This window comes from Myotis myotis, unplaced genomic scaffold, assembly GCF_014108235.1.
Source record: "Myotis myotis isolate mMyoMyo1 unplaced genomic scaffold, mMyoMyo1.p scaffold_m19_p_9, whole genome shotgun sequence".
Lineage (NCBI taxonomy): Eukaryota > Metazoa > Chordata > Mammalia > Chiroptera > Vespertilionidae > Myotis > Myotis myotis.
Genome location: NW_023416401.1, coordinates 92,696,499 through 92,716,642, shown reverse-complemented (window position 1 = coordinate 92,716,642; position 20,144 = coordinate 92,696,499). Strand labels below are relative to the sequence as shown.

The 20,144-nt window shown below is 59.8% G+C and overlaps 1 protein-coding gene across 1 annotated transcript in view; it reads right to left on the bottom strand.

The window, feature by feature from the left end:
- The window catches only part of MYT1 (myelin transcription factor 1), a 53,777-nt gene that overhangs the window by 19,279 nt on the left and 14,354 nt on the right, over positions 1-20,144 (bottom strand). The window contains exons 2-11 of the mRNA XM_036323381.1: positions 19,379-19,476; positions 12,179-12,233; positions 11,690-11,720; positions 6,822-6,884; positions 5,933-6,180; positions 4,047-4,871; positions 2,425-2,559; positions 1,835-1,925; positions 1,437-1,550; positions 441-655 (exon numbers count right to left, since the gene is read on the bottom strand). Of these exons, the coding sequence (XP_036179274.1) occupies positions 441-655; positions 1,437-1,550; positions 1,835-1,925; positions 2,425-2,559; positions 4,047-4,871; positions 5,933-6,180; positions 6,822-6,884; positions 11,690-11,720; positions 12,179-12,233 (1,777 nt within the window). The 5' untranslated portion in view covers positions 19,379-19,476. The remainder of the gene's footprint in view (positions 1-440; positions 656-1,436; positions 1,551-1,834; positions 1,926-2,424; positions 2,560-4,046; positions 4,872-5,932; positions 6,181-6,821; positions 6,885-11,689; positions 11,721-12,178; positions 12,234-19,378; positions 19,477-20,144) is intronic.

The window sequence follows — 20,144 nt, the reverse complement described above, 5'->3', positions numbered from 1 at the left end:
AGGGAAATGGCTCCTGTCAGGTACCAGGTTCAACACAGCAGGTGTCTGACCCCCCCCCCCCCGGACACACACAAACACATGCATGCGCACCAATGCACCCACACATGTGCGCACACATACACGCACTCACATGCGCACACACCCGTACACGCCCTGCCTCACTCTAGGAATAAACAGGCTGGAACTAGGTGGCCAGGAGAGGGGGACCTGGCAGGGTGACCACAGCAGCGGCATCATTCTCAAGCCTTTGGACACACACCCCACAAAGGGCCTGGTTTTGTTTCACGAATAGTGAGCCTGATGGTGAACAAAGAGGGTGGACCCTGGGGCAGCTAAGTCCTGGGTCCGTCCCGTCAGACCCCGGGCAGACGCCCTCCTGGCCAGGGTCCCTCCACTGTTCCTCACTCTACACCTCCCAGGAGCCATGCTCCCCAACTTACATTTAAAGGCTTTAGGTGAGGTTTCGCTGGTCTGAATCTTTGGGGCAAGCATGCGTTTGCCAAAAACCTGAGCATCAAAACTTGCGTAGTCAAAGGTGACCTTGGAGAACTTCTCCAGCTCCTTCGCCAGGTTGGCCCTGGGCGTGGAAGGGGCCACACTGGGCCGGTAGCTCCCATATGGAGGGACCTCGAGCTGCTTCACGAAGCACATGGGTCTGGGGTGCAGGACAGATGTAGAACCATGAGGACAGGACCCAGGAGCCCAGTGCTGCTCATCCCCCAGCCTGCACAGGGGCCCCTCAGAGCCAGCGGACAGACCCCTGGGAGACCCTCCCCCACGTCCCACCACTAACAGTTGCCTGGGGCCTGGTCTGTGTGAGGAAGGATGGCCTGACCCCTTACAGACAGCATTAGCCAGAGGAGGCAGGGCCTGCGACCTTAGGAGAGCAGGTTTCAAACAGCTCAGCTACAGTGCACAGGAGCCCTTGGCCGCGGGCCGCCCCAGAGCAGCCCCCAGCGGGGATGGTATGGGCCCAGGGAGGAAGCTCTGCAGCAGGTGTCCGAGAGCCCTCGAGACTGGCCCGACGCAGCTCTTCACGGGCAGGGACGGTGGAGACGGCCCTTGAAGGGCTGCGGCAGGGACAGGGACAGGCGTGGGAAAGCCACTGCAGGGTGCCGTTCTTTGTTACTGAAGCTCTTGGAAGAGTTCGGATGTTTAAATACACAAGAGGCAGCATTGAAGACCAGCCCAGAGAACACAGGAGCCGGGCAGGAAGACCACTGGGAGGAGACTGCCAACCACTCAGGACGAAGGAGCCTGGGCACCCCCCTCCCCCCTGCAGCAGGCCAGAGACTCCTGTGCGCCCTGAAACTGCTCTCCAGCTTCGTGCTGGGAGGCCCGCGGCTACCTGAGGCACCAGCACAGGCCCACACCCACACCCACAGGCATGCGCTGCCCACGGGCAGCCCCTCCAGTGCTGTGGCGCTTGCACTCGCCTGAGGATCCGCTCTGAGCTGGAGTCAGTCTTGGAAGGATCTCCTGTCTGCGGCTGTTGCTTCTCGTGAGATTTGGCTAACTTTTCTGCAGCAGCAATGGGACACCCAGACAAACTAGAGAAGGACAAGGGGACAGCTGAGCCTCCCCTCTGGGCCTCCTGCTGGGCCGGGGACACGGCAAGAGCCTGCGGGGCCTGGGAAGCTGTCACTCCTCCAGAGTTGGCTTTTTCTTCTGCTCTGGGCTCAAGCACCAAAGCACCTGCTGTTCAGGTGGTTTGTTTGGGGACATTCTAAACCAGTGACACCAAGGTCTGCCCTGACCTTGTGCCTGCCCTGAGGGGCCACGGCAGGCCCTGCGCACCCACGACCGCCCTCACCACGCCCAGCTTCGCAAGTACCTCCTGTGCGTGTTCCGGTTGCTGTTCACGTGGCCCTGGCCTGTGCAGCCGGGGGTGGGGCACTTGAGCACGTTCTCGTGCATGGCCAAGACTGCAAGAGAAGGGGTGAGCACAGCCTGAGGCACACCGCACCTTGAGCAGTCGTCCAGGGAGGTTCCCGTCCCCAAGCCTCAGCCTAGTCAAGGCATGTCCCCCACCCCCCGGCTGCCCCCTGCCTCCCTGGGGCAGAAATGAACTCAGCTTAACAACCCCCGGCTGTGCCGTGTGACTGGCTCCAGTGAACCTCCGGTTCAACTACTGCCCCCAGCCTGGGACCAAGACAGGCTTCCCCTGAGCCCTCAGGGCGCAAACCCAGCCCCTGCCCCGGGGTGGCCTCATCTCCCTCAGCTGTGCCTCCCATGCCCATCTTCAGGGGGCCCTGACCCAAGCTGCCTTCTCAAGGTGCATGACTGAGCACGCTCCATGTCCCCAGCCTCATAGGGCTCACGTGTGGGCATCTGGACAGTGCCAATCCAAGGGACAGGGCCCAAGTGGCCATTTGGACACCGTCCAAACACCGGCTGTGTCCTGAGCTCTGCGGAGCTACTCACTCTCTGGAGGGATCCTGTCCTTGTGGGGGCACCCTGACAGGCTGCGGTGGTGCGGGTACAGCCCTGTCACGTGCCCGGTGCCATCACAGCCCGGGGTTGGGCACTTGATCTCACGTTTCTCTGCTCTTGAGGAATCTAAACACACAACACACCAATCAGAAGGTGCCCAGGAAGTTGCATGCTGGGTGGCGAGGATAGCTAATCCTTCTCTGGGCATCCAGAGAGGAGGGTGACCAGCCTGCCCGAGAGCCCCAGAGGGACCAGGGCTGCACAGCGAGCTGGCTCCAGAGGACCGGTCCGCGCACGTGGGCTGCCCGGAGTCCGGAGAAGCCCGAGACTGACCGAGCACCCCGAGAGCAGCTGCGCAGTCAAGCCCGGTCCCTCTGCCACTGGCTTCAGAGCGAGGCCACACCTGCCGGAGCCCCACCCTCAGGGTCAGCCTCTGCAGAGAAAGGAGATGGTCAGGGCGAAGGTCCCTGCCAGGACTGATCATTTGTTTGGGACAAAATGAGGAGGACAAAGAAGTTAAGAAACTTACCCAAATCACATGCCTACTTAATGCTGGGGCGGAAATTTAAGCTCAAGCCGCAGTGACCGGCCTCATCGCTCTCTGCAAGGCCAGAGGGGTCACTCGTGCATGTGGGGACCCGAAGGGGACACCTGTCAGGGCACTGGTGATCTCCAGAGCCTGGCCTTTGCCCTGGAGAAGCTCCTGGGTGGAGCCGCCCCCCTGGGAGAACCCAGAGGCTACAGCCTCGCTCACAAGGAGGCCTCACAAAGCCTGGCACCAGCCTTATGGGCCTGCCTGGCACAGCCTGGTGCTCCCAGCCCAGCCACCAGCATCTGTCCCCTGGGTCCCTGCCCTCAACTTTAGCCCTGAAAGCAGGGCACTGCATCTGGGTCCCCTAATGTCCATCCCACAGGTGTGAGCCCCTGAACACCTGGGCCTGGGCTGTCACTTGTCTGTATCCCCTCTCCAACAGGGTCCCACTGAACTGTGGGCCCCAAGTCCGCCCTCAGACTGACACCCCACACCACCCCCGAGTCCCTGTCACCTTCACTCCGGCATCCTCATGTCCATGTCCCCTCAAGGCCTGTGCAGGAGCCTGTGTTGGCCTGACTTGGAGCCCCAAACTGCTGTCCCTCAGTCTGCCACCCCCAAAGGGTCTCCCCTGATAGCTCTCCTTGGGTTGAAATAACGTCCCCATCTGTGTCCCCTCCGCTGTGCCCCTGAATATCTGACCCTGTGCCGGTCCCACAGGAGCGAGTGTCCCCAGAAAACATGGCCCTGTGTCTCCACAAGCGAGGCAGCCTCATGACCCACAACTCACGCAAGTCCCTCCCAACCCGGTGGCTCCCCAGGCTGTGGCTGAGCCCCTGAGTTGGGTGACTGTCCCTCCCTCGCCTCTGCTCAGCTGGTGCCTCGGCTCAGTGCTGCTCTCTAGTGGCCCTGTGTGTGCAGCGCGAGCCCTGTCCTCAGGCTCGAAGCCTCGCTCTGTGGCCTGTGATCTCTGCCCCTCGGCTACGCTACATCAGGCGGGGTCTCTGCTGGTGGCACCTGCACACCTGGTGTCCCCAGGGGAGGGGCAGGGATGGGCGTGCAGGGCCTGTGCCAGCCCTACCTTTGCTGCAGTAGGTCTTCCGCGTGGCATCCAGGGGCCTGGCCACCTTCACCGGCTCACCCAGGCCCAGCTCCCCGGGCTCGCACGCAGCCCGCACCTGCTCAGCTTTCAGGGCGATGGCCTGCTCCAGGAGGCCCAGGTTCCCCCGTGTCATCATGTCGTGCATCTCGGACTCATCCGTGACCTCGGACTTCTGGGAGCGTGAGTCCTCATCCTTGCCGTCATCAGACCGCAGCTCCACCAGGACAGAGTACTCGGGCTTGCAGCTGTGGGGCTCAGGGGCCTGTTCTGGGGGGGAACAAGGGGCGCCCTCCCGGCAGGTCACATCAGGAGTGATCTCCTCCTCGTCCTCTTCGTCTTCTTCGTCCTCGGTCTCCTCCTCCTCCTCCTCTTCTTCCTCCTCTTCCTCTTCCTCCTCCTCTTCAGCTTCCTCCTCCTCTTTCTCCTCGTGGTCCCCAGAGACTGTTTGCTGGTGGAGCGCCTCACTGGCCACGCCCTCCAGGAACTGAGGGCCGGGCCCCTGAGTGTACTCACTGGTGACCTCGATGACCTCCTCGATGTCCTCTGGCTGGATAAAGACCTCCTTCTCCCCTCTGTCGCTGGCAGCACCTCCTGCCGCTTCCTCCTGCACCAGGTGCAGGACCCCGGGGCCCGGCTTGGCCTGCTGGCCGGAGCCCTCCCTGACCAGGGGCTCCTCAGTGACGTGGCCCAGGTCGAGGAGGGAAGTGGCGATGGCTTCCTGGAAGCTGCTGTAGCTGCCTTTGGAGGAGCCTGTGGGGGTGCCGACGGGGTTGGAATTGAACTGAGACTGGATGGGGCTCCTTCCTGCACAAGATCAGAAAAGCCACATGGAGGCCCTGAGGAGGGCGGCGTCCAGGCCTCTGTCCCCGCCCAGAGTGGGCGTCAGTGAGGTCATTGGCGTCACTGCCGCTGCCTGGATCTGGAGGTCACAGTGGACTTTTTAGGGGCAGACGGGGTCACTCATTGTGGTGCTCTCTCACATCACTTCACAAAATGGAGCTCAAAGAATACATCCGATGTTTTTAAATTGTTTCAAAATTGAAAAGTAGTAAACAAATTTATACTTTGCAAAGGACCTAAATTTAAATGTTTTCAGGCCGAAGCCGGTTTGGCTCAGTGGATAGAGCGTCGGCCTGTGGACTGGGGGGTCCCAGGTTCGATTCCGGTCAAGGGCATGTGCCTGGGTTGTGGGCATGTCCCCAGTGGGAGATGTGCAGGAGGCAGCTGATCGATGTTTCTCTCTCATCGATGTTTCTGACTCTATCTCTCTCCCTTCCTCTCTGTAAGAAATCAATAAAATATATTTTTAAAAAAAAAAAAAATGTTTTCAGGGTGATGACTAAAATGTGGGGTGCTCCCTGCGCTGGCCCTGCAGTCCGTGCTCCAAGGACGGAACACCCTCGGGCGCTGCCAGCGCTACAGAAGGAGGCAAGTGTGGGGACCTGCAGGACTGACAACAAGTTACGCAAACCCGCCTCGGACCGAGGAGCTCGGGGGTGCGACAGGGTATGGACCTTGGCCTGTCACACCAGCATTTGCCAAGGGTGGGGTGCCCCACAGGGAAGCCGGTGCAAACAGGGTCCCCCTCAATCCTCCTACATCTCACCAAGTGCCAAGCAGCCCCAGGCTTCACTTCCCAAGGGCCACACAGCTGTGTCCGTGTGTCAGTCTCTCACGTGCACAGACACACACCCAGTCACACAGTGTTCACACAGCGCAGTCGCGGCCTCGCAGGAAGCCCGCCGCCTGCGGACAGGGCGCCCTTGTTCTCAGGAAGGGCTTTCTTGGCAGGGCACTCCCGGCCCAGGTGGTGGCTCTCTGGGACACACTGGGCGCCTTGATTCAGGACAGAAAGAACAAGGCACCTTCAGCGGGCGGGGGGCGCCGAGCCCCCTCCTGTCCTGCCATCTCGGCCTCGGCCTGCTCCAGGGCGCCTTCCGACTCCTCCGAAACAGAGGCGCCCTTCACCTCGGCGTCCTCGCTCCCATCGCTGTCCACGCCGCAGCCCTCGTCCAGAGCCAGCTTCAGCGGGGGTGACTTCCGCTTGGACACTGGGTGCTGGGCCTCTGGGCCCTCCAGCTTCCTCTTCTTGGCCAGAGGGCAGCTCTGTAAACTGGAGGAAGGGGCCAGGCTGAGGCCACCCACCCTGCCTCCCTGCCTCCCCTGCCCTTCACCCTGTTCCTCTTGGCATCACATCGCCATCCCTCTGCTAGAAGCCCCAGACTCGTTGGCGGGGTTGCGTGGACCCCCCAGGATGACTTGAGTCACCCCAGTGTGCCCGGGTCTGCCCCGAGCTCTCCTACACAGAGTCCTGCGTCCTCCCAGCAGCCCAACTGGGAGAGCCAGCGCTCTGACTCAGCTGGGACAGCCCCTCCGTAACAGGTGGCGTGGGAGGACACCGGCTCAGCAGCCTTGGGCAGACGTGGAAGGTTCTAGATCAGCCGTGGGCAAACTACGGCCCGCGGGCCGGATCCAGCCCGTTTGAAATGAATAAAACTAAAAAAAAAAAAAGACCGTACCCTTTTATGTAATGATGTTTACTTTGAATTTATATTAGTTCACACAAACACTCCATCCATGCTTTTGTTCCGGCCCTCCGGTCCAGTTTAAGAACCCATTGTGGCCCTCGAGTCAAAAAGTTTGCCCACCCCTGATCTAGATCCACAAAAGGCCCAGAGCGGTGGATGGGCTACAGCATCCCAGCAGCCCACCCTCCTTCCCAGGAACCGAGGTGAGGCCCACAGGCCTCCTTACCTCCGGTGCCTGGAGTACTTGCCACGGATGTGCCCCGAGCCCGAGCATCCCGGCGTGGGGCAGCTGGGGAGGCAAGCAGAGCGTCACTGGGGGAGGGGCCCCCCAAGACCTCACCCGGGGCCAGAGACTGTCTCCAAGCTGTTGGTCTCAGAACAGCCGCTTGCAGTAGCAAAAAACAAGTGAAATCACTCCCCCAGGTAAGTAACTGTCGGGAGGGCGTCCGTGTGGAGGCCAGGCTCCCAGTGCGCAGCTCCGGAAAGGCGCTCCCTCTCCACAGATGAGCCAAGCTTCCCGGGCTGGGCAGGCTCTGAGGCTGGCCCAGGGCCACACACAGACGCTGGGATTCTCTGGCCGCCGCGGGGCCCGGCAGCGCTGAGGCCGTGGCCTGCAGCCTCGCCCGGCGCTGAGCCAGTGCCTGCAGGAAGGACCGTGCAAACACGAAGGTGTGGCGGCCGCACCTGGTGTGGTGAAGCCAGGAGGACCGGTGACCCAGGAGCTACCATGAAACCTTGGAGGGGGTGATGGGGGGCCTCTCCCAGCCCCCCTCAGGGCTGGTGAACGAACATGGATGGAGGCGAGACCCCAGGAGTTCCTCACCCTTCACCATGCCTGTCTCCCCACAGAACCAAACCGTGGGAAGCTCCAGAAACTTCTGGTCATGAACGGGGACCATGCCACCCAACCCCCTCCCAGGAGCTGGCTCTGGAGTGAGTGAGCGTCCTCTGGCTGTCGGACACATCAGACCAGGGTTTTAAAGAGCCGTGATCACCCCATTTTACAGAGCAGCAAACTGACACCCAGCAAGATGGAGAGGTCACCTAAAGGGGGGCCCAAGCTCCCCCTAGAAGGGGGTCACCCCAAGTTGCCCTGCCCAAGGGGAGAAGACCTCATTTTTAACAGGAGCAACACCACAGGGCCTGAGCTCCACCTTGGTTCAGACATCCCCAGAGCCAAGAAGGAAAGAACATTCGGGCCCGACATCTGCAGGCTCCTGGGACCAGGAAAGGGGCACCACCCTTGACCTCCATCCAGACACCCTCAATGATTTCTAACCTGATTGGTCACTGGCCTGAGTGCAGATAGCTGTGGGGCCCGGATGGCCAGAGGGCCACCCCTGTGACCGGTCAGGGAGAAGCAGGACAGAGGGTGGAGGTGAAGCTCCCCGCACGGCAGCCTGGGAGCAGCTGGTGGGAGCACGGCCTGCAGCCCACGTGGGGTCTCGGCCGCTCTCAGTGCTGATTTTCACTGATTTAGAAAGCAGACGGAAGGAGGGGGGAGGGCAGCGGGGGGGACATGCCACTGTCACTGTGGGTCTCCTTTGCAGGCACAGAGCTGCAGCCCAGCCTGGCTTCGCTCTCCAGAACCGGCTTTGAGACTTTCCACAAAAGCTCCTTGTTCCGGGAATGGAAGCTGAGGTCCCAATTAGTCCATTAATCATTGAGTTAATCAGGCAATTAGGTGGCAGCTGCCGGGGAGGCCTGCGGGGCACTGGCACTGCCCCAACACGTCACCTGCCCCGAGACACACCTCCGCCCACCGATTCAGAAGGGGCCTGGCCTCCAGCTGGCCTGTGTGCAGCGCTGGCGCGGGCCACGCAGGAGGTGCTGGGATGCGGGCTCAAGGAGGGCCTGGCGTGGGCAGCACTGAGCGGACCTGGAGACCACTCCCAGGTCTAAACTCGCACAGTGTGTGTGGCAGCAGATGGGCCTGGACTAAAGCCCCAGGAAAGCGTCTGTCACCTCTCGTGGTGTGAAGGGAAAGACCACCAGGCCACATGTTTTCACCCAACACTTAAATCCGGCCCCAGAGGCAGGAGGTGCCGGGGCCACCTGTCCCAGCCTCCCGGCAGCTCATCTTGTCACAACCTCTGTCCCACCGCCCAGATGCCAGGGCTGTGCTTGAGCTGGTGAAGGGACAGCTGGGGTGCAGGTGGCATGGAGCTCTGGGACAATGGGGCCCACATTCCTCACCCACAGAGTGAGTCCTGCAGGCAATTCCGCCTGAGTTTCTCTAACCTCACGGTGCTCCTCGCGCACACCACAGCACTGAGTTTTCTGTGGTCATACTCCCTGTGTCAGCACCAACAGTGGGCGTCCCACCAGGACGTGCGCCCATCTGCTTGTACAGGGAGGAGTCCTGGCTTGCTACCCGCCATCCCATGGCACGAAAGTGCCCACTGTGGGCGGCGTGCACAGAGCGGTCTGTGGCCATATGTCACATTTCCGCGTGCGGCTCCTGGCCTCAGTCCGCTCCACTTGGCGAATGTCGGTTCTTGGGAACCTGAAGAACAGCTGGAGACACTGTTACTAGAACGCTGGGTACCCAGTCTACCCTGCTTCTCTGCAGGAAACTAGATGGTCTCTGTGACCAAGCCCACGGGGACCTGCCTGACTAACGAGGCTGGGAAGCCCAGCGCTCAGAGCCTCACTCCCCCGGCCGGCTCTTCCCTTAGGATGCTTCAAGCAAATCTATTTGAGAGTCATTTTCTCTTCAAGAGAATATCCAGCCCTTTGTGTTTGCCTTTCTAACTTCTCCATAACTTCATCTATTGGCGAAATTAATTGCCATTACCAAAGCGGAAGCCAGATGTCCCCAGGTGAGAGTCACACGCCCAGGCAAGGAAGGGGGCCCCCTCTCGGAAGCTTCTGCACCTGCGCCCAGGGCCTTGGAGGTCCCGCAGCCACTCTCAGGGCGCCTGGTCTGCCTGCCGCCCACCCTCACCCTCTCTCTCTTGACCCAGGACTGTGCTTTGAGCTGCAGAGTCTGTGGTTCTACTCTTCAGGCTGGAAAACTTTAACCCTCTCACCCGCCGGTTCCCACTCACTATGACACCAGCAGGCACAGCTTCCATGCGGATCCCTGACATCCAGCCGGTCCAGAGCAGCCAGCGCGGAGCCTCCCACGCCGGGCTCTGAGCCTCCCGCCTCCCGCCTCCCGCCCACGCCCCTTCCCTTCTGAAACCAAGTTAGAGCCCAGAGCTCGGGGGACTCTGGGACACTTTGGGGTCCTCCCATTCTCCTGGTTGGCAGCAGCCAACTGCCCAACAACTACCTAGAGAAGAATAAAGTGGTGCTGGCCCCAGTTTTCCTCCGTCTAGTGAGAGGGAATGGAGGGCAGCGAGGTGGAGCCAGCATTCTGCGGAAAGGCCGGCAGCCTCAGGAAGAGCATGTTCTCTGTCTCCAGCCGGGAGTCTGGAAGCTCAGAGACTTCCATCAGGTGTGCTGGTCGCCCCGGCCCCTCCGCATGGCATCTCGAGGGTGGCACACCCGCCAGCGCCCAAAGGTTGGGCACGATGCAGTCCCCGCACCAAAGCTGTGTGCAGAGCCCCCCCCCCTCCAAGGATGAACCTCATGCAGGCTGCCTCACAAGGAATTTTTGGAAATTAAATGGGGCACCCAATGCCCACATGGCATATTGGGGACGCTTGGCAAGCAGCACCTCCCTCCTTCCCTTGTACTCTGAGCCAGAAGGCGTCGGCACTACACTCCTCAGAGAAGCCGGGACTAGGGCCGGTTTCTTTGCCGGTCACTACACACTATCCCCTGGGGCTCTGTCTAAGACCAGGGCCCCAGACCCCAGGAAGAACCCTTCTGCAGACAGTGTGGGAAGGATGCTGGGGTAGGCAGTGTGGGAAGGGTGCTGGGGTAGGCAGTGTGGGAAGGATGCTGGGGTAGGCAGTGTGGGAAGGATGCAGGGGTAGGCAGTGTGGGAAGGATGCTGGGGTAGGCAGTGTGGGAAGGATGCTGGGGTAGGCAGTATGGGAAGGATGCTGGGGTAGGCAGTATGGGAAGGATGCTGGGGTAGGCAGTGTGGGAATGGTTGCTGGGGTAGGCAGTGTGGGAAGGATGCTGGGGTAGGCAGTGTGGGAAGGGGTGCTGGTAGGCAGTGTGGGAAGGGTGCTGGGGTAGGCAGTGTGGGAAGGTTGCTGGGGTAGGCAGTGTGGGAAGGGTGCTGGGGTAGGCAGTATGGGAAGGATGCTGGGGTAGGCAGTATGGGAAGGGTGCTGGGGTACGCAGTGTGGGAAGGGTGCTGGGGTACGCAGTGTGGGAAGGGTTGCTGGGGTAGGCAGTGTGGGAAGGGGTGCTGGGGTAGGCAGTGTGGGAAGGGGTGCTGGGGTAGGCAGTGTGGGAAGGGGTTCTGGGGTAGGCAGTGTGGGAAGGGGTGCTGGTAGGCAGTGTGGGAAAGGTGCTGGGGTAGGCAGTGCAGGAAGGATGCTGGGGTAGGCAGAATGGGAAGGGGAGCTGGTAGGCAGGCATGTCGGCATTAGGGTGGGTTTCCTTCTGGCCATCCCCACCCCAAAGGCTTTGGCCACACCCAGGACAGAAGCCAGCAGGTGAGAGCACCTCAGCCTTAGCCTCCAGGAGGGGCCTGGCCTCCAGCTTAGACTCGCCCTCACTGTGGTGGGCTGTCCTCCCTCCTCCTCAGGGCTGGGCCCCTAGCGGTGTGGCCTGGATCTGCAGTCGCAGACATGCCACAGGAGACCCCAACACACCGTCTGCGTTTCCCAGTCAGTGGAAGCCTCGGGCCCTGGAAGCCCCGGAAGCCAGTTCCCTCTCCAGCCTAATGGGCCTCAGATCGTCTGACTCAGAGCCTTTGTGACCAAGAGAGCCCTCACGACTGCAAGGGACCCTGTGACAGCCCTGCCGGTGGCGGCCAAGGTGCACAGGCTGTGCCCCTGCCATGAGGCGACTGGGCGATGGGACCAGGACGGGGAGGGGGGGCGACAGCTGGCACATGCCAAGGAGAGAGGGGCCTCGTCAGGGAACAGCCCGAGGTGCAGTCGGTCAATCCCAGGAGCCTGTGGGGGACATTAGGACGTGCAGGGTCATAGGCGCGACAGGCTCAGCACCAGCGGAGAGTCCTCTTACCTGAGCTCGGCACCTGTGGGCTCCAGGGGTGCTGGTGAGAGACAGGAAGCACGCAGAGTCAGCATTAAACGAGCACAGTGGAGAAATGGCAGCCGCCCGTGCCGCCTCCTCCTGACCTGCCAGTGCGCCTTAGATGCAACCGGGGAAGGGCTGGTGTCTTTGGAGGGACAAGTGCCCCCACCCAACACCGGCTCCTGGGCCCGCAGAGCCAGTGAGGCACCTCTTCTCTAACTGCACAGAGGACACCCTGCGGAGCTGTGTCTGCCTGGCACCTTGCCCGGCGCTCTCTCTGGGAGGGCCCCGCAGCACCCACAGCGCCCTGAGGCCGCCAGGGGCCTCAGACTCAGGCCCCCGCCAGGGAGGAGCAGCTAGCCTCGCTGTGGGCCGCTCTCCTGAGGGGCCCCGCGGGAGTTGGCGTCCACAGCCTCGGCCTGGGACTCGGACAGAGCCAGCTGTGGCACCAGGATGGACAGGGAAGTAAGCACTCACCTCGCAGGGCCTTGGATCTGGTGCGAGCGCGCATCTCCTCGTTCTCTAAGCTCATCTGCAAGTAGAAGCAGCTGTCACGTTCAGGGAAGACAAGGCTGCCGGACCTGCCTGCGTGCTTTCCAGCCCAGCTTTGCTGGTGAAGGCGGGCGTGCGACACGCATCCAAGGAATGGCTCCCAAGGCAGGAAGTCCTGGACCTGGAGCAGCAGGCCCCCCACCCCCGGGTCCTCCCGTCCCCTGCGCCTGGCCTGTCCCATCCCGACCGAGGAGGGTGGGCCTGCTCCCCCCTCGCAGGCACAGGGGCTCAGGTACCAGGGCAGTTCACCAGCACAGACTCCGCCCCACTCTGCCCCGGTGCCCAGCTTCCTGCTGGAGCTAACGTGAGGGTCGTCCGGTCAGAAACAGGTTGCCGGGACCCGGATGGACTATCCAGGAAGCGTCCAGAGGTGGGACAGCTGTGAGTGCCACTGTGTGCTATCCCAGGGACAGTCCAAGGACAGGGCCTGAGCTCAGGGACCGTCCCTAACGTGGGGCAGGTCACCTCTGCGTGTGTTCCTAGAGGCACCAGGCTGCTCAGCATGCCCCACCCTGGGGACTAGAGACACATCCCTGTGCACGTGCTAATAGCCGCGCCGACAATGTGAAAGGAAACAGCTAAAACTAATGCTAATACTAAACTTAGCCCGATCTACCCAGAACTATCATTTCAACAATGATTGATATGAATGAAATTGTGAATGAGACTTTTGTTCTGTAGTAACTGAGAAATCTTGCGTGCCTCCTGGTCTCAGCACATCTGCGTGAGCAGCCACCTGCCACCTGCCCACAGCCACCAGGCTGTGTGGCATGCCCAGAGGCGGAGGCCGTGTCCGTGAGAGCCAGGCTGGGGCATGAATAAAGGCCAACGGGTCAGCTCGCCAGACCCACCGGCCCCTACCCGATGCCACTTCTCCCAGGAGAGGCTGAGTGGCACCTGCGAGGGGGCGAGGCACAGTCCAGACCAGCGGCCACCAACCTCTCAGAACTCATGGACCACCAGTGGTCCGCAGACCACCGGTTGGCAACCGCTGGTCTAGACCCCACCGGAGCCCATTAGTGATGCCCCCCACAGTCCCCGCCCCGATCCACTTCGGAGAGGGACACGCCCACACTGTCCTCCAAGGAGTCGCGGGAGAGCCCCAGGAGCTACAGGTCATCAGACGGATCCTTGGCCTGTGTCACTCATGACACATCTGGGCATCAGGTGATGACGAGGTAGGAGGTGGGCGCTGAGCAGGAGCCCCGACATGCTCTGTGTCTCCAAGAGAGAGCAGCCTCTGCCCGATACCCACCCCAGGAGGCCCTGGGAGAGTGGGCCGCACCACTCACCACGGTCAGGAAAAGGAGGGAGCAGCCCACCTGCCTCAGGCCACCACGGAGGCTGCCGGAGGGACAGCGGACAGTGGGGAGACGTGTCGGGAGAGAGGAAGCCAGTGCAGGGAGAGCAGAATCTGGGGTCGCCCCTGGGAAGACAGGTGGAGGGATCCCCCCAAGTAGTGAGATGAATTTTGCAGAGGGAAACTCCCCGCAAGCGGCACTAACATGTGATGACGTATGTGATTTGTTAAGGAGGAAAAATCAAAACCTGGGGTGACTTATGCAGGGGCGGGCGCGGGCCATGCTCCGAGTGCAGCTGTCCAGCAGCAGGAGCCGGGCTGCACTTTCCATGTTGGAGGCGAGGCTCCCCGCGGACCAGTGGCTCACACGGGAAGTGAAAAGAGCAGGTGTCCAGGGGGCTTCATTACCCTACGAGCCTTCAAACGCACCTGTGGGCCGCAGCACGCCAGGCAGGACGCACCGCGACGCTGACGCCTGGCTGCCGGGCGCCTGCTTGCAACTGAAATGCAATCTACCGCTCGTTTTTGGTGATGTTTCCCAAGGAAGTTGGCAAGCACCGGGCTAGGTTAAAGTATGCCTTGGTAATTTGGTTATCTGCAGATAAATTATTCAAAGAGCAGAGAACAGAGAAGGTGGCAGGGGTGGGTTGCGGGTGCTGCCTCCAATGGCAAGCCCTTTGTCGAGCTAACAGCTGTGGCCTCTGTATCGGAGGGTCGGTCAGTGAGAAGTTCTCCTCGGGGCATGTGGCTTTGATTTTAAAAGGGAAAAACTGAATTACCGGAGAAAAGGTGGGTTGGCTCTTTAACGTGAGAGTGAATTGGGGACCTGGCAGCCAAGACCGCTTTCTGAGCTGTTTGGAACCGGGGGTTCTGGCTGCCTCGGGAGCACCGGGCAAGGCTGTGATGACCCCAGCGAGCTCCGGGCTCCTGGAGAAAGTGGAGCGCCTCCAGCTGAGGGCACCACTCCCGTCCCAGGTGGAGCCGGCGCACCCAGCAGCCCCCACCCCGCAAAGGCAAGGAGACACGTCCCCATTTTTCATTCATTTATTGTTTAAAAGCCTTCCTCTTGTTCCAAGCACAAATCCATCAAGTTTCTGTTTTGGCGTGGCCCACGGGTAACTGCACAGCCTCTCCCCTGGAGGGGGAAGGCCCCTTGGCACAGCCGAGCCTCCAGCGCCCGCTCTCCAGGGGGCAGGCGCTCCTCAGAACCCTCCTGTGTTTCTGTAACTCCAGCTCGCTCTGCCACAGGAGCCTCTCACACTTCCCATGCTCCTTAAATGGCTCTAAGCTCTCATTAATATTTCACTAGTTCTGCCTTCAAAAGGAAAACTGGGGGGGGGGGGGGGAGTGGTAATTTACAGATGCAGACGCACCAGCGTGGCCACATCTGTGAACCAGAGTGGGTGGTCCTGTCCTGCGTCACCTCAGGACCCACATCAGCATGAGGCTCTCCCTGCTGTCCACGCAGCTCTCACAGCCACGGGCCACAGAGACCAGCCCTCGTCCGACCCGTCTGCATATTGCCATTGCCCAAACTGGGTTCCCTAGATTGAACATTTACAAGCTGGGAACCAAACAAGCCCATGTGGTCAGCAGCCTCCAAACCTCATCTGGACTCTGGGGCCGCAGAGGTGAGCCAGGAGCTCAGGCCCAGCCAGTGACAGAGCGGTCAGGGAAGAGCACTCTGTATCCAGGAGGGTCCAGTCCACACAGCCCACAGGCTTTGTCCATCTTCACTTTTATCCTAGAGGCCAGGTCTGTCCACCCCCCAAGTTCAGAGACTCTAGGGTGGTCTCTGGAGATGCCCTCCCCCCCCCCCTCGAGCCCCCAGCCCTACCCCGTCTATCGCCTCTCTCCCTCTCTTTCACTCTTTTCTTCTCTGTTCTTCCCAGGCCTTCACAGCTGAGGAGCCTCCCTGCCCTTCTGCATAGACAGCTGAGGCCCAGCCCCGAGGAGCCCCAGACAACGTGCCTGCCAGCCCGAGAGTCCCTCACTCTAGAGTCAGGTGAGAGATTGCTCAGGGGCTGCTCAGACTCGGGACCCTGGTGGGGAGGGAGGTCCAGTGGGTCAGTGAAAACCTGAGGACATGTGGGCTGCCTCAGGGTGGGAGGTGCTCAGAACTGGGGAGCAAGGAGCACCCTTAGGTGTCAGCTCCTCTCAACAGTCAGGCCTGCTCCCTCCCACTCCGCCCTCACAGCCCTCAATTCCATCTGAGATAAGCTCCTTCATTCCTGTTTCGAGGTCACTGTCCTGCAGAGCAAGGTGCCGCGGCCTCGCTCTGCTCAGAACATATTATGTAAGGATGGACAGATGGACAGACAACTGGGGAAGGCGGCTGAGCACACATCCGGGCCTGGGCTGGGCAGGTCCCAGGGGCCTCAGGGATGCTCGCTGGCCCTGGGATGCAGCAGGAGGCAGGTGATGCTTCATTTTATTTGGAATTTGCTTCAATAGCTGCAAAGCTTAGGGCAATTTTTGAAGCCACAAGGTCATATGCATTCTAGTGTCTCTGGAACAGACCTAGAGGAAGAGAGGGGAGCACCCACTGATCCCAGGAGACCACAGGCAGCCAGCCTGAAAGATGGGGTGACATGGAGTGAGGAGGGCAGAGGGACATAACAGGATGTGGCCGGGAACTGGCCATCACCTGCCCTATGGGCTCCAAAGGATCTGCCCAGTGTCCCCTTTCTCCGTGGAGGGTGGGGGTCTGGGCTGGTTCTGGGCACAGCTGAGGGCCGCGCCTGCGGGAGCAAGCACTGTGGCTGGCCCCACACCCACCCGGCAGCAGCTCCACCCCAGGACCAAGAGCGTACCAAGCTTTCAGGTACTCTCCTTGCTCCTCTCCCCTGGAACCTTTCAGCGCTCCCCTGCCTGCACACCTCCCGGCTTCCCTCTTTTCTGAGCATGCACCTGTGTGGACAGGTGGCCCCAGAACAGCCTCTGCTTCACAGACAGGCAGGTCCTGCACCTCCAGAGCCCTCGGCGCACACCCAGCTCCCCACCCTCTGGTCTCTGAGGCTAAACCCCGCACCCACACGCCTGCACCCTTGATGGCTGATGTCACAGCTCTCCTGGCTCCCTGCAGGGACAGCTCTGTCTCCCTTGGGGAGTCCCACTGCATGTCTGACATCTTCTGACTCCACCCATTGTCTGACCTCCTGGCAGCTGCAGACACCGCCTCTGTTTTGGTTGCAAAAAGGACAGCCATGGAGTATTATTGAACACATGTCTTGGGAAGGGTTCTCCTGACACCTCTAAGCATGGGGCCATGGCTCACTCCAGCCCCAAGTTAAAATGTAAAGCTACATAATGACACCCTGATGAAGCAGCCATGTCTGATCTCTCTCTTTAAAATTCCACCATAAATGGAATTTGTGCCCACCCAGAGGTAGAAATCAGGTACTTCCCTCCCTTGTCAGGAGCCCCAGGCAGGGGCAGGGAGAAAGCCTGGCTGGATATCATGCAATCCACCTTCTCCATAGCATAGCTCTAATCATCCACTGAATAGCAGTGTTTCATTCTTCAAGGTCAAGAAGAGGTATAAGGACCTACAATCAATGCCTGCTCCTTTTCTCCTTCGGTTTAAACACACACACAGCTCTAGCTGGCTTGGCTCAGTGGATAGAAGGTCAGCCTGTGGACTGAAGGGTCCTGGGTTCAATTCCAGTCAAGGGCACATGTCTGGGTTGTGGGCAAAATCCCCAGTAGGGGGCATACAGGAAGCAGCTGATCAATGATTCTCTCTCATCGTTGATGTTTCTATCTCTCTCGCCATTCCTCTCTGAAATCAATAAAAATATATTTTAAATAATAATAAATTAAATAAAATAGCGCGCGCGCACACACACACACACACACACACACCAGCCAGCACTTCCCCTAAACTCACACCACCTAATCTTTTCTAAGGGCCGCTTCCCAGCCCACCTGGGAGCTGTCCGCATGCCTGGTGCTGAATCCAGGGTCAGACGGTGAACACCTCCCACAGAAGAACCACGTACTCTGCTCCACTGCCCCCCAGGCACTGAGCTGTTCCTCACCTCACCCACCTCCTGACTGAGGCCAGTTCTGCTTTGCCACGTGGTTCTCTGCTGTCCCAAGGCCAGCACGTCTGTGCTGCGGCCTCCTCAGCCCACAGTGTTCGGATCAGAACAGCAATTCGGGCCCTACCTGCCGAGGCAGAGGGACAAGTCTCTCTTGTAACAGCCAATGCTGCCGGAGAACCAAGCGTGGCCCACAGACTAGTGCATGGCAGGTCCCACACCCTGAGCTCCTCAGGCCAGAGCCACCGTGGCAGCACTTCCCTGCCATCCTCACAGGCGTCCCCAGGCCCTGGGCCTCAGATCAAGTCCAGGCGGCCTTCAATGCTGCTTCACATGCCCTGTGTTCCTGCGCGTGGAGGCCTGTGGCAATCCTGCAGGGAAAGTCCCTCGGTGCCATTTTCCCTGCAGTGTTTGCTCACTGCATGTCTCTGTGTCACATTTTGGCAGGTCTCAGGATGTTTCAAACTTTTTCACTATTGATATATCTGTTATGGTGTTCTGTGATCAATGATCTTTGATGCTATTATTGTAATTGTCTTATATGGGCCATGAGCCATGCCCATATAAGACAGCGAAGTTAATCAATAAATATTGTGTGCATTCTGACCAAAAAAAAAAAAAAAAAAGGGAATGACTCACTGTCTTTTGATACCTGTTTATTGTGGATGCCTGGACCGGCAATAGCTCTGAGGCTGCCTGTCACTTTCTGGTCACGTGATCTCTGTTTAGCTGCTCAGGGCTGAGATGGGGTGATGCAAGTAAGGCCATCACCCAGGTGTAAATTTAAGGGGGAAACAAAAACTCAGTGATCAAGATAAAACAACAGATTAATGCAGTATTTTAACACATTGAAATTAATGCAGGAAATCCATGATTTTTAAAAAATGCCAGAAATTTAATCAAGGCAGGGTTGGTGTCACTGCCTTTTCTGAGGCTGCGGCATCATCTGGCCTCAGACTCCAGATGGCACCAGTCACCACACAGGAAGGAAAGTGTGGATGGAGGTGCTAGGACAGACCCTGAAAGTGCCCAGTCCAGTCGCCAGGTTGGAAAGAAAGATGTTGGGCTTTGAGAGTGAACTACCAGCACCCTCAGAGGAGGTTGTCACCCAAAACTTTGTAGCCCTGGCTGCCTACACTCTGGGCGGTCACATCTTGGTGGCCAAACCTTGGGTCATGGTTTGGAGCCTTGTCAGAGAGTGTCTTCATGTCAAGAAAATGAGATCAGAATCTGAGATTTGGGAAGGGAGGCCCACCAAGCCTGCTGTTGCCTGCACTTTCATCTCTGAGGGTCACCTGACCCTGGGGACCCTGCCTTACCCGGAGAACATCATGGGAAGTTCTAGAATTAGAGGCATGGCGTGGCTGCCAGCACACAGGATGTTCTGGGTTAGGGAGCAGTCCGACAGAGGGCACCTCAGCCACCGTCACCAGTGAGTCTCAGGCCAGCGTGACTCATCTGATCGACATGAACGAGGAAGCACACCTCACGAGTCCCGAGGGACTCTCAGCCGCACCGGGCGCAGAGAGGACAATGCAGCAGGGGCTGAGGACATCAGGGAGCCGATGCAATGGCCTCAGAACAGGGACCTGGCCCAAGTGAGGCTGCTGTCACCTGTGGATTTGCTCTACTCAGCCACTCGTCTCCCTTTGTTTAAAGTGCCCCTGGCCCCACCCGGCTTTGCCTAATCTAGACTGATGACCAGACAAACCTCACCTGTGCTGCTCCAGGCCAGGGGCGGGCCTGCCTGGGGCAGGGCAGGTGGCCCTCTGAGTGCCTCACCTTGCTGTGTCCGTCCAGAAGCCTCGAGGTCCTGCAGTTGCTGGCCTTGTCTCCGTGTGTCCACCTCTGGCTCAGCAGCTCACCCCGGAACTCATTTTCTGAGGCAGAAAAAGGAAACAATGAATGTGGCTGTGCGTCCCGAGGACAGAAGCCGAGAAATGTGGGTCACGTCTGCACAGCCATCGACAGCCCCTTCCTGGGATCCACTGCGAGACACGCAAGACTCATGGAGGAACATCACTTCCGACGGGAACACCTGCACTGCACTGGGGTTACAGGACACACGGGGGCTTCCAGCCGGGGCGCGAGTCACTGAGGGGACCCTGCTCCCCCGGCCTGACTCCCAGCACTCTCCTCTGCGACGCGCCCCCAGTTAATGTTTAATTCCTCACAGAAACTCCGGCCTCTGCAGAGGCTGCGGCATCAGCTGGACGTGACAAAGAAAGGCCTGTGTGCCTATTCCCTGTGGCACTCTGTTTCCATGACAACTAGCTTTCCACAACGGGCAGCAGCAGCGTTCCAAAGAAAGGCCATCCGTAACCAACAATAAAAACAGGAAATGAAGGTTCCTGGTTCTGCTCTCTGCTGCTCCCTGAAGGGGGCTTGGGTTCTGCTGGAGGCGGTAGGGCCCACAGCTCTGACACCCATCAGCCCTGCACGCTTGGCAAGCATCCCCCACGTGGTCCATCTAGAATTTCACCTCTCCTGCCCTGGCACCCTTGTGTCTCCTGCCACAGCGTCCACATGTCTGGAAACGCCTCCACAC